At 39.3% G+C, this 15,148-nt stretch overlaps 1 protein-coding gene across 11 annotated transcripts in view; it reads right to left on the bottom strand.

The window, feature by feature from the left end:
- The window catches only part of FMNL2 (formin like 2), a 323,788-nt gene that overhangs the window by 59,050 nt on the left and 249,590 nt on the right, over window positions 1–15,148 (bottom strand). For all 11 annotated transcript variants that reach the window (XM_070476194.1, XM_070476200.1, XM_070476198.1 and 8 more), the window contains 3 exons: window positions 9,114–9,222; window positions 5,453–5,529; window positions 3,659–3,752 (listed from right to left, as the gene is read on the bottom strand). In XM_070476194.1, coding sequence (XP_070332295.1) covers window positions 3,659–3,752; window positions 5,453–5,529; window positions 9,114–9,222 — 280 coding nt within the window. The remainder of the gene's footprint in view (window positions 1–3,658; window positions 3,753–5,452; window positions 5,530–9,113; window positions 9,223–15,148) is intronic.

Here is a 15,148-nt window from a genome sequence, read left to right on the forward strand (position 1 = left end):
ATATGAGAAATTAACATAATCACATGTTAAAATCTGTCAAAAGCTAAAAGATACTTTCTTTTCATTTATGTTTTAATTAATTAGTGGTAGTGAAATAGGAGAGAATGGATTTGTTGGCTCAAGAAGCAGAGAGGGAAAAAAATCGTGCTACATACTTAAAATGTGTAGTCTTTAAATATCCTTTCAGCATCTGGTGCCACATTGCAGAAGTATGCTCAGCTACATTCTAACAGTGATCCAAGCCCAGAGGGTCTGGCACTCTAATGCATGTTACTTTATCTTCAAAAATAGATATCAAGAGCTGATGTTGAAGCCCACCAGTCTTTAACTGGTGGGTTAATCCCTTCATCTTTCTTTAAGGAGATGAGTGGAATCCCACTTACTAAATGAGATAAAAGCATGAAAAACAATCTTCTTGAGGGCAAAGACCCTGCCGTGGTCCTCCTCCCGAGGATTCTGGTGGCTGGCTGTGTGTTCTCTCTGCCAAGGGCAACTCAATAGGTATTTCTCGTTGACCAAGATTCTCCCTGCACTGGGCATCTGAGATCATAAGGACGACTTTTGCTAATCAGGAACAACTGCCTCCCTAAACCCAAGATTCCACTGACATTTTGCTAAAGTGATTAAAGAATGTACTGTTCACTGTGACATATATGGGGGGAAAAAATCCCCTCACATAAAGATAGGAGCAAAAGAGAAAAGAAATTCAAAAGATGCTGACCTGTGGGTGGCATTATATTTTTTTAAAACAAAGATCAACACAAACTAACACAAATATTCAAACGTCAGATTGAACAGATAAAGAAGTAGATGCTCTTCTCACCTACCCTAAGAATGGAGCTTCTGGTTATTAGGATAACCCTTCTCCTGACCTGTCTACATGAACAGCACGGCTTGAGGTCAGTGCAAACCAAGAGCACACACAGAACCAGCGCTGCCCTTGTCCCCGCTCCCATGTGACATGGCTTGTTTTCTCTCTGAGATGCAACTGCTGGCCCAAGGAGACATCAGAATTTAAACACCCACCATCATTCATAAGAAATTACAGAAATGAGGAAGATTTGGGGTAAAGCTCTACAAATTCAAAGTTAAAACTTAGTTCTCTGTACTACTAACCAACTATAAGATTTAGGATTACTTTTTGTTTTTCTCAACTAAGTATACATAATGCCCTAAATGGCTAAACCATATACAATTCTGATACCAGAGAGTTAAAACTCAATCTGCAAGTATTTTGTATTATGTGTAAGAAAGGCACTCTACCTTATCTAAGAGAAAACAAATTTAACATTCATCTCACGATTTACTGGTTTTAATAAATGGTGACTCTATACAATTATAATTTCAGGGCATAATTTGATCTGCAGTATAATCAGTTGCTTGTTAATATTAGAACAGTTATATCTACATTGCAGGCAGATTCTTTACCAGCTTAGCTACAAGGGAAGCCCAAGAATACTAGAGTGGGTAGCCTATCCCTTCTCCAGGGGATCTTCCCAAACCAGCAGGGTCTCCTGAATTGCAGGAAGATTCTTTACCAGCTGAGCTATTCAGGGAAGCCAAGTGACAAGGGTCACTGATTACTGTATAGTGAGTGCTTCCAGTGTGAAAAAGACTTTCTGGCATGTGATACTATCTAATGATAAAGATTTTCAAGTTCTATTAGCTTCATATGCTGTTTTACTTTCATTTTAGACCCATCCACCCACATATCTCCTTATTGATAAATACAAGTTTTACATCCTGTTTATGACATATAAAAACATTCACAGACAAGCACTCACACATTCTTCTCTCTCAAGACTCTATGTGTTTTATGGGACAGGGTGCTCGGGGCTGGTGCACTGGGATGACCAGGGAAGTGGGAGAGGGGGTTCAGGATGGGGAGCACATGTACACCCATGGCTGTATGTATGGCAAAGCCACTACAGTGTTGTAGAGTAATTAGCCTCCAATTAAAATGAATAAATTTATTAAAAGAAAAAAAAGATTCTATGTGTTTTGGAAGCCAGAATATGAAGTTAAAGATTCACTACTATTCTTCATCATTTTCTTAGAACCCAGATATTTTTTTTACTACTAAGGTTGAATACAGAAAAAGACAGTATTAGGTTCTGTCCATGGTTGGAATTAGCAAAATGAATAATATAAAAATCTAAAGGCAGTGACAGCAGGGGAGGAAGGCCATGTAAAGAGGCAGGAGGACCGTTTTCCCTGTTGACAGAAGCATCTTTGAAGTTCGCCAGCCCATGAAGAGGATTATGTGTCAGTCATTAGTATACCTGTCAGCCGTGGGAGTGAATCCAATTAAGGGAGCAGAGCAGGAGCATGGGCTCCTAGGTCCTGTCTCAGGATACTGACACACAACCAGGTCCAAACATCACCCAAAACAGAAGTTCAACATCGGGAGCACCAAATCTTAACCCCAGCTCTTCTGCTTGTCTGACCATGGGGCCATGGGCAAATGATACATTTGAAATTTTATTCTCCTATGACATGGTGATATTAACACTTGTCTACAAGAACCAAACAATTTCATGTTGTATCTGGCAAGCCGCCAGCACACAGTAGGTCCTCAATAAACACTCCAAATAGTTGTGTTCTACTCTAGAGGGTCCCAGGAAAGACAAGAGAGAGTTTGGAAGCCCCTCTGAGATCTGGGTTTTTCATCCAGCTTGGGCCTTAAGCCAGAAGCATCTGAAATCAAATGGGATTACTAAGATAAAAGACATACCTTGGCTGATGCCCCTATTATAACCTGGGGCTCCAAGTGCCTTCCATTACTTTTGTCACGTCCCACCTCAAAGTAGCCTCAGATGTTAGACAAATACACGGGAGTTGGTAGGCACCCTTCTTGGCTATAGAACGTTGCATGCCACCACCAAAGGAAACTGGCTATAAGTTCAGTTGTGATGTCTTAATATTTTGATTTAGAATCCCTGGTGTCACATTATCTGTGTGTTAACTGTTTCTTCATTTGTGGTCATTTAGTTTAGTTTCCATTTCAAACATGCATGTCCATTGATTTATTGTTTTCATGTGACAGGACTACTTGATTAAGATTACAAACTGCTAAAAATCAGTGTCTGTATTTATTTGATCAGTTCCTCATCCCATCCAGCAAAGCAGAGATCATACATATGATTTGAGGAAAGTAACTATGATGAAAGAGCTCATAAAATGTACAAGGTGGATGTTCAAGTAACAACCATAATGAAAACCACATATGATTAACAAAATCAGTTTTCATCTTTGACTATTTCATATTCTCCATAGGAAAAGGAGTGCAACAAAGAGTTTTTAACTCTTCTTGGAAATGGGACAGCCAAGAAAGCTTAATGCATCCATTTAAGATATTTAGACTAAGTTCATTACTTCCTCCTCAGTGATATTTGAGGAAATTAACAATTATCTTTGGGCCCTAAAATAAATAAAAAGTAAACCATGGTGAAAGACATTAACTAGACTTACTGCTATGATCATTTTGCAATATATATGGATATCAAATTACTATTACTATGTTGTACACATGAAACTAATATGTTATATGTCAATTCTATTTCAATAACACACACACAAAAGGTAAATCATTCTGTTCAAAGACATCCAAATATAATGTGCTTGTGTGAACATTCTTTTTAAGATGAGAGTATCCTACCTCCTTAAAGTTGTCAAATGCTGATAAAATGATTTCATGCCCGCCTCTGACAAGACAGACGGCTGCCAACAGCTCTAAGACAAGGGCTTTTGTTCTGTCAAAACAAGAAAGAAAAAACTCACAAATCAGTGAAAGTGAATGAATGATGAGTCAGCTGTTCCTTCCAAGATGAATATGATAATAAATATTTGCCAGTGTATTTTTTTAAATGTTTACTAATTAAGGCACAGTTAATATTAAAAAACATACATTGTTAAAACCTTTATGATCTTCTACACATGTGGCTTCTCTGGGGTAGCAAGTTTGCAAGGCATATTTCCCACTCCCAGGATTACAAATTACTTATAAATGAAAATTAATTCTGTGAAGATTAAGTCTTTTTGTTCTATCATCAAGTGACTCAGTGTAATATGGTCGAAAAAGTACTTTTTAATAAGTTAAAGAAGATAGGAAACACAGAATTTTCAGTAAAATCATCCATTGGATAAATATTTTCTCTGGTTCTGGAGTCAAAGATATAATATTTGCTGAAAAAGTTCAAAATCAACCGAAATCAATGTCCTGTTAATACACTGCAAATCTGTTAATTTGCAGTGGCTCCATACAAGTCTCCCATGATAATGCAAGCTTCCAAAACTTCTTCCCATACAAGATCCGAAAGGAATTGGCTTACAGCTGTGCTAATACAAGAATATTTTCTCTGACTCAAGAAAATAAAACTTCATCTAAAATATTTTTAGAAGGAGAACCTTAGAGATACAATCTAAGTTTTCAAACACAATGTCAAGGGCAGCATTATTTCTTCAGAGTATGATTACTTCAGTATTTCATCTTTTTTCTGGAATAAAAGCTATTGCCAACCTCTAAACAAAGATCATTCTGAAAACCCACAATATCAATTGTCTTAAGAAAAATGAATAATGACTTCCCTCAGTGTCAGATAGACAAAGAAGCATGACTACTTGGGATTCTAGTAAACTTAAAGAAGCAAGCACAAAGTTGCAAGGCATTCATCAGGGGAAGTATGAAATAATAATATTCAACATTTAAATAGGATTTACAGTTTGCATTGCATTTTCAATCACAAAGGGTGTAACTTCTAATCACATTTTTTAGCTGAATTAACAGTTTTCAGATGTGCAATCCTGTCAGAGAGATCTGATAAAAGGGAGTAACTGTGAAACATAGACATGCATTAGAACAGAAAAGGCATTATACTAACTAAAATAAATTGACGAAGACAGGCTTTTGGAGGTAATCTGTGAAATGAATAGTATATGGCACTTGCCTTAATAGGAAAGTGAACATGAAAAGAAACCTGCATGCAGTTATTTTTGTTTTGTGGTGTTTTCTGTTTGGTTTGGTAATAAAAGTTACATGTGTAAAGGTTGCAAAGCAAATGAAGTGTGGACAAGCAGTAGTAGTTTTAGTGAGCTTTCAGCACTATGGGGTGTGGCTAGGCCTGTATCAAGACTCTCCTGGCTCCAATCCTGACAACCTGGCAGCTTCATGCTCTTCACCAAGTTTTGCTAAATTTGCAAGGATACTGAGAACCAGGCCTCAAGAGGAATGAAAGCTTGAAGAGAAGGGCCAGAGTTGTCACCAGTTTCTCAACTCTGCCACATGTAAAACTGTAACATTGATGAAAAGAAAATTCTATTTAGCTGAGGGGTCTACTGGCAATCTGAATTCAAAAAGTCACTCTTGAAAGTTTCCAAACTCTAATTTGATTCTTGACGAGCTCTCTGCTGTCCCTAGTTTGATTAAGATTTGGACATTATGAATCCAGCTTACCTTGGATTCTTGTTGTTCAAGCTTAGTGCAATCTCGTTGACAGCATGTGGGTGAGACATGACCATGTTGAAACCATACTGAAATGGGTATGGAAAAAACAAAGCATTAGGAGTTATTTCAGAGGACTGCCAATGTTGATTAAAAAGCAAAAACCTGAAGTTTCTACCTAATGTAATTTTATATCATCATAAGTACACTTATGTCTCTAGCACAGTGTCTGCACATATTTCTCTATGAAAAATTTCAGGACTGATGCTACGATCAAGGTACTATATCCCCATTCTCCATGAATAAACTATGTGTGTGTCTATCAAAATGATGAAAAGGCTCCAGGCCAGTGATCTCAATCCTGCTGTTTGGCAAAATCACCTGGAAAAGTCAACAAAACAAAACTCTGGGGCTCACTCCAGGTCAATTTATTCTGAATCTCAAGGATGGGGCCCTGGCATGTGAATTTCTTTGAGCTGAGTTCACTACACAGCAGGGTTGACAGCCACCACCTCTAATCCCTTCTCTATCAGCAATGGCTCTTAGGACCCAAAGCCTAGGGAAAACCTGCTTTGCTCTGAGGCATGTCACCTTATCCTTCTATAAAATGAACAAAGCTCAGTAAAATGATCAAGAATCATTCTCAGTTCTGCCAAGTTGAGGAATTATTCCTTCTCCTGCAAACTCTCAGCTCATGACCTTATTTCCAATTACACCTGGAAAACATAAGCGTTAGGGAAAAAACTTTCAAAAGCTCCTGCCACCACATCAATATACCCACACAGATCTGTGGCTTCCCTCCTTACTTCTTCCTAAAGATGAACTGTCCACACTCCCATCTAAGGCCATTCCCCCACTTGAGCTCTTGATTCCAATTCCTCTCACTACTCAAGAACATTATCAGTCATGTCCAACTCTTTGTGACCCCATGGACTGTAGCCCACCAGGATTCTCTGTCCATGGAATTCTCCAGGCAAGAATACTGGAGTGGGTGGCCATGCCCTGCTCCAGGGGATTGTCCCGAGCCAGGGATCAAACCTAGGTCTTCTGCACTGCAAGTGAATTTTTGCAGTGGATTCTCTGGTGGCCAGAAAAGACAGAAGAACATCATCTGCTCCAGCAATTCTCCCATTCCCCCATCACTATTTTTCTCTCTGACTCACTACCATTAGTGTAAAAAACATGGTGCAAATTCTTTCATCTTAAACAACAAAACCAGAATCTCTCTGGACCCTACAACCTGTGTCCAGCCACTGTCTCATTTTTCCGCTATTCTTTTACAGCAAAATTCTAAATTACTCATGGTCTCCAATTCCTCTCCTCCTATTCTCTCTCAACACCATGTCCATCAGGCATTACATCCCCACCACTCCAACGAAACTGTATCAAGATGATCCAAGACCTGCACTTCACTAGAGCCCATGCCAGTTATCCTCATCTTACATGACTCAGCAGCAGCACTGGGCACAGCTAACCACTCTCTTTCCTGCACTCGGCTCCTACTTCTTGGCTGCTTCCCAGTCAGCCTAGCTAGTGTTCCCTCATCTCTCTGACTTTAAACAGGGTGCCCAAAGTTATTTGAGACCCAGCTTGTTCTTTGCTTCTCTGTCTATTCCTGCTGATATCTTTCACTGCCATGACTTTATAGGCAATCTACTGACTCTCAAACTTGTAACTCCAGCCCAGACCTCTAGACCCGGAACTCCTGACTGGCATTTCTGACCACCTATTTAAGATCTCTATTTAGATGTCTATGGACATCTCACAGTTAACATCTCTCCAACTGGAATATTAATAAGGTCTCCCAAATCTGCTCATCCTGCAGCCTTCCACATCTTAGTAGGCGGCAACTCCATCTCAGAGGTGCCCAGGACAAACCCCTGGGAGCTGTCCTTGACTCCTCACCACACCCCCACTGCTACTGTCCTTGCCACCAAAACAGAATCAGAATCTGGCCACCTCTCATCACCTATGCTGCGATTACCTTGGTTCATACCACCATCAACATTCCCCTAAATTAATGCAACAGCCTTCTAAAAGGCCTACCTCCTTTTGTCTTTGCCCCCTGGAGTCAATCCTAACAAAGAAGCCAGATGGATCATGCTAAATTCCAGTGACAGATCAAGTCACACTTTTCCTTAGAATCCTTCAAATAGCATTCCAGTCGGCATGAAGCCAATGTCCTTTCAATGACTTAAAGCCCTACCTAATCAGGATCCCCCCTGTAACTCAGATTTCACCGTCTACTCCTCTCCACTTATTCTGATCCAGCCAAACTGACCTGAGCACACCAGACCTATTCCTGCCTCAGGAACTTTTGCACCTGCCCTTCTCTCTGACTATAATTTTCTTTCTTAAATATTCCTTACCTTGTTCCCTTATTCTAGTTGTTACATAAATGTTATCTTCTCCATGACATTTTTCTGGCTAGCCTATTTAAAACTGAACTTGCATTTTTGGCACTTATTCTTATTTCTTGATTATTTTTTTCTACAGGACTTAGTGATAGTTCTCTGGAGCCAGTCTTCCTCAGTTCAAATCCGAGTTCACCATTTATAGCCATACGTCTCTGTGTTTCAGTTTCCTCATGAGTAAAACAGGAGAGTAATATTACCAATCTCACAGGACTCTTTTGAGGCTTAAATTAAGTAATAGGTTTTAAAGTACTAGACTGCAGGACGCACTGCATAGGTGTCAGCTTTTATTTCATCACTATTATTATCTGGAGTGCTATATAGTTCACCAATTGCCTATCACTGTCTCCCCTCAATAGAAAGTAAGTTCCCTGAGGTTTTTTTTTTGCTGCTGTGTTCCCTATGCCTAGAATAGTGTGTATTGGGCAATGCTCAAAAAATTAATTGACTGAAAGAATAAATGCATGTTTCCTTTCTTAAATTTAATCTGGCAAGCTTATGCTGGGTTTGAACTCTAATACTGATCTATGTATTTACCATCTGTTTCTATTTGGATCCATCTATAGACTCTGTGTCAATGGGATAAAATCCTATTTTCTTATTTGAACCATGTCTACATTCTCAGCCATGGTTTGATTTTATAACTATACTTTTGACCCTTCAGCTCACCGTAGATACTCCAGGCTCTAATTCCCACTCTGTGGTTAGGATTAATCCCACAAACTGTAATTAGTAACTCCCAGTGATTCGCAGAGTGAAGATAATCTGTATCAGTCATCTAAGGAGGACTCTGCTGTTCTACCAAACATCCTCTAAGTGCTTCTCATGAAGATTAGGAACCACAGGGTCCAACACACAGTAATTATAATTCCTTGCCTGTCATCACATAACCCTTTGAGGAACAATGACCTACCCAGTGTGTGAGATCATTCATTCCCAGGTTCCTAAAGCTGTTCCATTATTGCCCCAAACAATTTTGCTTACTCTGTCTCTAATAGTCACAAACACTTACCAAGTAATCTAGACAAGCTTACCACTGGAGGAGGAAAATGTCTTCCCTCTAAATACATTATAAATCATAAATGCTAACTAAAAGGGCAATGAATTATGAGCAATAGAAGGAACAAGATCTTTCTTCTCTAAAAAACTTCATTAAATCCTGATATTTACTTCAAATAGAAATACAAAGATACCCAAAAGAACAAGATTGAGTCTGATGATTTCAGATTTTTTTTTAAGGATTATAAACAGAAACATACCTGATAATTCATGATGGCACGTAAACACATGATACAGACATGCACGTCATCTTTCTTACTCACTAATCTTGAATTTTTCAGGGTTCTTCTGCTTGGCAAAGTATTGTATCTACAAATAAAAAGGGAAACTTCCATAAAACTAAGAATTACTTTCTTAGTATGGGTAGATGCACTTTAAAAATGGACACTGTTCTCTATTTGTACCTATACCTAAATGAAGATTGCAGGTCAAACCACCACTAACAAACCCATCACCACAAGCACCCCATCACCACAAAACTGTTTCCACAGACTGTGAGGCCTAGACAATTCTGTGCAGTTGTTATCATCTTGTCAGACCATATTCCTGTGGACAGTGACGCTCAACTCCACTCACGGCATATAACAAATCAGACTGTACATGAGACTCGTCAACAAGCCAGGCTCTAATTTGCAGACCAAGCTAGATTTGCGGACATGGCATGCACACAGATTACATATGTGAACAAGTAAAGGCGTAAAACTCAGCTTATACAGAGATCTCCTATCATCTGACCCAATTTTAACTGTACCTTCCCGTCACTGCTTTCAAGAGTCCCTGTTTCAGAGTTTAAGCTTAGGCAAGGTCATACAGCTGTCATATCAGCCTGTGATACTGAATTTTAATATGCAAAACCTAAACAGTATATACATGCCTCCACACCCTCACCCAAACTCTGGTCTAGCGGCTAAAACTGAGACAGAAATGTGGTGACATTTCAAACGGTTAGGATGTTACAACGGCAGGGTTCATTCTGGAGACCCTACATTACTAGGCCTTAGTTCTCCCTTCTGCAGATTTACCAGAGTATACAAGGCATAAAGAGTGACAGCGTAAGATGGGGAAAGTAGAAAGATGACAATTCTAAGGGTTTCATTATAAGCCTCAAATGACAGCTTCAGAGGAAAAACAGGTAAGTTTTTTCTGCGACTCCAAGCCTGAAATGAACGCAAGTTTCAAAAGTCATCAACTACTTTCTGAGAGTCAATGACAGAAATGCTCCACAAAAGAAGCTATAGACCTTCCTTTTCCTTGAATTAAGCTAGTTAAAAAAATTTAAAGGAAGCCATGATTAATATTAACTGCTTTCAGAAGTCTCACAGGTGCAGACCAAGAGTTGAAAATTGAAATGACAGGTTTGTCTCCAACGGTTCAGCTGAGCAGAACTTTGACATTTTCTATGTCAAAGCCAAAGAAATTTTTGAAAAGCACCCCAGTAAGTCACTTGCCTCAACATACCTGACTGAGAAAAATCTGGTTCGCTCATGTTACTTTTAATTTTTCTAAGGACTGTCTGCTTTCCTCACCCTGGAAAACAACATTTCAGCAATGGAAGACAGCCTACTTCAGTTAAGTTCAGGAAACACATTCAGATTTCGCTGTTAGTAAGCCTAATAATACTTTGGCCACCCCACGCGAAGAGTTGACTCATTGGAAAAGACCCCGATGCTGGGAGGGATTGGGGGCAGGAGGAGAAGGGGATGGCAGAGGATGAGATGGCTGGATGGCATCACCGACTCAATGGACACGAGTTTGAGTAAACTCCAGGAGTTGGTGATGGACAGGGAGGCCTGGCGTGCTGCGATTCATGAGGTCGCAGAGAGTCGGACATGACTGAGCGACTGAACTGAACTGAACTGCAGCCTTATTTCAACTTCTAAAATACAGTTTTAAAAGGTGTTGCACTCTGTCATAACTCCAGCCCAAGCATGATGGCTGACACACCTGACCGAATTCTCACAGGATCTGGGGCTTCTTCAAACAACCACATGACTAGTCTGACCCAAGAATCTGTAGTCTTCTTAGTCTATACCCAAAGTTGTCTCCCTTCCTCTGCCCTTCTGAATTTATTTTAACCTCAGGTTTGTATTTCTTTAGTGGAATCACTTGCCTGTTTTATAACAGTTGATTAGAGAGATAGTTATTTCTAACAAAGCAGTGGCTATTAGTGTAAAACAAAGAAATCTAAGTTTTAAAAAAGAAAAGGTGTTATGAAGGGAGTCAGTCATCCTTTGCTAAATTATATTTAAGTACAGCAGTGACTGCAGAAGATAGATTGACCAAAGCCAATTATTCTTTAAGGAACATGGGACAGGTCACTCACACAGGCACATACTTCTGCATCACTTCCAAATAAAGTTAAATGATTCCAGCAAGCAGACCAAACTTACACATTTAATGGTGCTTCCTAAGAGGCATAGAGTAACATAGCAGGTTCCTCCATTTTATTTATTAATCCACAACTTCAGCTATACTGTAATAAGACTCTTTCTAAGAAGGAGTCCTTGTCCTTACTAACATTATTTGCAGAAACCAGTAAACATTGACTATAATACCCTACTTACTAAACATTAACACAAAAGACTTGTATTTGTTGTATGTGGTTAATCTCAAATATATTTTCTGAATCAACATCTGAAATGTATTTAATATGAAAAAGCACATGGATACTTATCAATATTCAAGGAGTTTAGAAAGCATACAAAGATGTCAATAAGTAAAATTGATTAATGTTAAAATAAGTAAAAATTTATTAATGTTATTCTGTGCTTTAAAAAAAGTTGAACTTTTTCCTATGGTGAATGATAGTATAAAATTAATTTTTCTCTGATTTTTTTATTTATATAAAAACATAATTAAAGGCAACATTTGAACTTGTGTTAAAATACCACCATAACCAGTAACAACAACCAACCATAGTATTGACAGTTTAAGGAGATCTGTGATATTATTTGCATTACCTTTCCTGATACAGATGAGAAAAATGATGCCCCAAGATGTTAAATCTACAGAGCAAGTAGACGTAAGAGATGAGACCAGACCCCCAAGTCTCCTCACTGGATTCAGGGCAGTCACTTTCTACAGGTTGCTTCTCAATCTGACTCATCCATCAAGTGATCACATGAAAAAGCTACTGCCTGCCTACAGCCATATGTGCTAATGAATTCCCTGTCAAAGGTTCCCATTCTGTCATCCCAACAGAGTTTTCTGTCCTGGCTCTTAACAGATATCTTTCCCCCACCCCTCCAATAATTATCTCACCATATAGAATTAAGGCTTAGGTGGCTAAGAAGAGCAGTATCTGAGCATTTTCAGAACACAGTGGCTGATCCACTCTGTAAGCAAAGTTTTCTTTTTAAATCTTTATCCTCAATTACTTACCAGGCAAGGAAGGATTTTTTTAACTTAGTAATAAATTTTTCTCTGTATTTTGGAGTTCTCATTAAAAAAAAATTTTCCCCTATTAAGTAAATGCACACCTGATAAACGTCACAACTCTTCACCTCGGCAGAAATGAAGTATTTGCAAACAACCAAGAATCACTTTAAGTCCCCAAGGCTAGATTCTAGGGACTGTGTCATGGGTCAGCATGTACAGTAACCTACTCTTCAGCATGCACATTTTGTGGAATTTGACCATTTATGCCATGAGATAATTGATTTACTTGCTTTAATTATCACCTGAGTAACTTTCCACCTTTTACCTTTTTGAACATGTTTTAAATCCAACTCCAATGAACAATATCAATACTCTCCAAAGAACACATCCACATGGAGCTGGTTTTAATAGATCCCCAAGGTGACTCTAAAACACCAAAAGAATTAGGACTAACCATTTACTACATTTCAACTTTCTACAAGCCCTCCAGATGGAATTAGCAGTCTTAAAGAACTGGCCTCTGGTGCTCTATCAACCACAGGAAATCAAACCAAACCTTGTGTTTAAGGCCCAAAATTGGTTTTCCCAAGCAACTACTGTTTATGCTAAACCCTACTAAATGCTAAGGGAAAGATCGAGGTGTTGCTTCAGCCACCACCTAGTTTAGAAAGCAAGAGATTTTATGGATAGCCTCTGTGTTAAGATGTTCTCTGTCCACACCTCAGCCTTCTGCTGCATGCCTGTTCTAATGTGTAAAATGAACTCATAAGGGTATACAGACCTGTACATCACAGTCCACTGCAGTGATAACAGGCACCCCTCAAACAGGAACACTTTCTCGCAAATCACGGTACTGAAAACCCTCATACAACCTTTTCTCAATCAAGCCATATTAGACCAAGTTAATACAGACTGAATCATGGTAACTATCTTTAGGCATATGAACGCTGTTTGAATGAGGCTCTAATTCAAGAAGTATAAAAGGACAGATTGTGGGATAAATATCAGAAGGTGACATACAATGAACATAATTGAACATGAAATGTTACTAATGCAGATTTGTTTTTTAAATTTATTTCTAATTAGTGGATAATTGCTCTACAGTGTTGCTTTCTGCCATGCAATGGTGTGACTCAGCTATATATATACACACACATATCCCCCTCCATCCTCCCCCTACCCCACCCCTCTCGGTCATCACAGCACTGAACTGAGCTCCCTGCGTTATACAGCAGCCTCCCACTAGTTACCTATTTTACACAAGGGAGTGTGTATATGTCAATGCTACTCTCTCAATTCGTCCTCTCCTTTCCTTCCCCCATTATGTACACAAGTCCACACCCTACGTCTGTGTCTCTATTCCTGCCCTGCAAATAGGTTCATCAGAAACAGTTTTCTAGATTCCATATGTATGTGTCTAACATAGATTTAAAACACACCATCTCACAAATCTTAGTAATAGAATCACAAGACACTTCCATTCATCTTCATCTATATTTAAAATTTTCTACAATGGATGTACAGTATTCTCCAAATAAAGAAAAAGTTACACCAAAAAAAACCTCTCACAGATGGTCTAGGTTTACATTCATCTGAAGACAGAAAACTAACTAGATCATAAGATGATAACACTTTTCCCCACTTTAATCATCCCACAGAAGAATGTTTCCCAAAGGCCTCTTGAGTGGAGAGCTGGTGTGTAAACAGACAGCCAAGCTGAGGGTTTCTGTGAAGAGGCTAAATTCTGCCACAACACATGCAGCAAAAGACCCAAGTCCCATCAGAACAACTAAGCCTTGCAAATCCTATTCCCTGGTGCCACACACACCCACCTGGATGCCAATAAAAACAGAATGTCATGATGAAGTTTCCAGAGAAAACTGATGAGGGTGATTGATTAGAGCCACACACCTCTACCAAGCATGAGTCACACGGATTCACTTAGGTAGGGCTGGAACATCACAGCAAGAATCCATCACCAATAAAAAATGCAAGCAACTCACACGAAATTAGTCATCACAGTGAAACACTGCATACACAAGGTGCTCCTACATAGTCAGGTTAACACAAGTAAACATGATGCAATGTATTATCTTTAAAAAGGTAGATAAGGGCACATCCGGTTCTACGCCACAGCCCTTGAGGCTAATCTATCTTCACCTTTCACAAACGCTGATCATTCCACTTTGGCTATTTGAACAAACTTTCCACAAAGACCTAAGTTTTACAAGGATGACATCACTGCTCAGTAGAAGATATGGGTGCTTCCATGGAAAACTAATATCCTTGGCATGTGCTCTGTTACAGAATTACATATAGCAAAACAAGTACTATAATATTTTCTTCCAGGAGTTATTATGAAACATATAAAACAGGGCCACGTTGGAGATTGCCCCAGTGCATTGTGATATATGAAAAAGGTCCAAGTGGGAGGCAGTACTAGCTTCCCTATGGTCTCCTATGGATAACTGAGGCAGATAAGCTCAAGTCTTGCCCCATGTAACATCTTGAATGACCCTAGATTTTTTCAGCAGTAAATGGTGCATGTTCCCTTCACTGAGATTTGAAATTGGCTTCCTCACTAGTAGCTCCCAAACCTCAAGGTACATCCAGCTTAATGTAGGAGGAGGAAGGGAAAGCAGGAGGAAGAAAGCTGGCAGCTCCATTCTGCCCCCACTCCACTGCCTCCCAGGCTGGGTGGTTTACACTCTGATTATGGGAACTAATGGTTTTTGAGGCCACTGTGAATCTAGAGAAGGAGGCAGGAGAACCAGCAGAAGTTAAAAGGTCACCAAGTTAGCTATTCTCACTGAGACTCAGTTGTTTTTCCTAAATCGATGTTTCCCAGATTGCTCCA

The sequence above is a fragment of the Odocoileus virginianus genome, chromosome 13 (genome assembly GCF_023699985.2).
Source record: "Odocoileus virginianus isolate 20LAN1187 ecotype Illinois chromosome 13, Ovbor_1.2, whole genome shotgun sequence".
Lineage (NCBI taxonomy): Eukaryota > Metazoa > Chordata > Mammalia > Artiodactyla > Cervidae > Odocoileus > Odocoileus virginianus.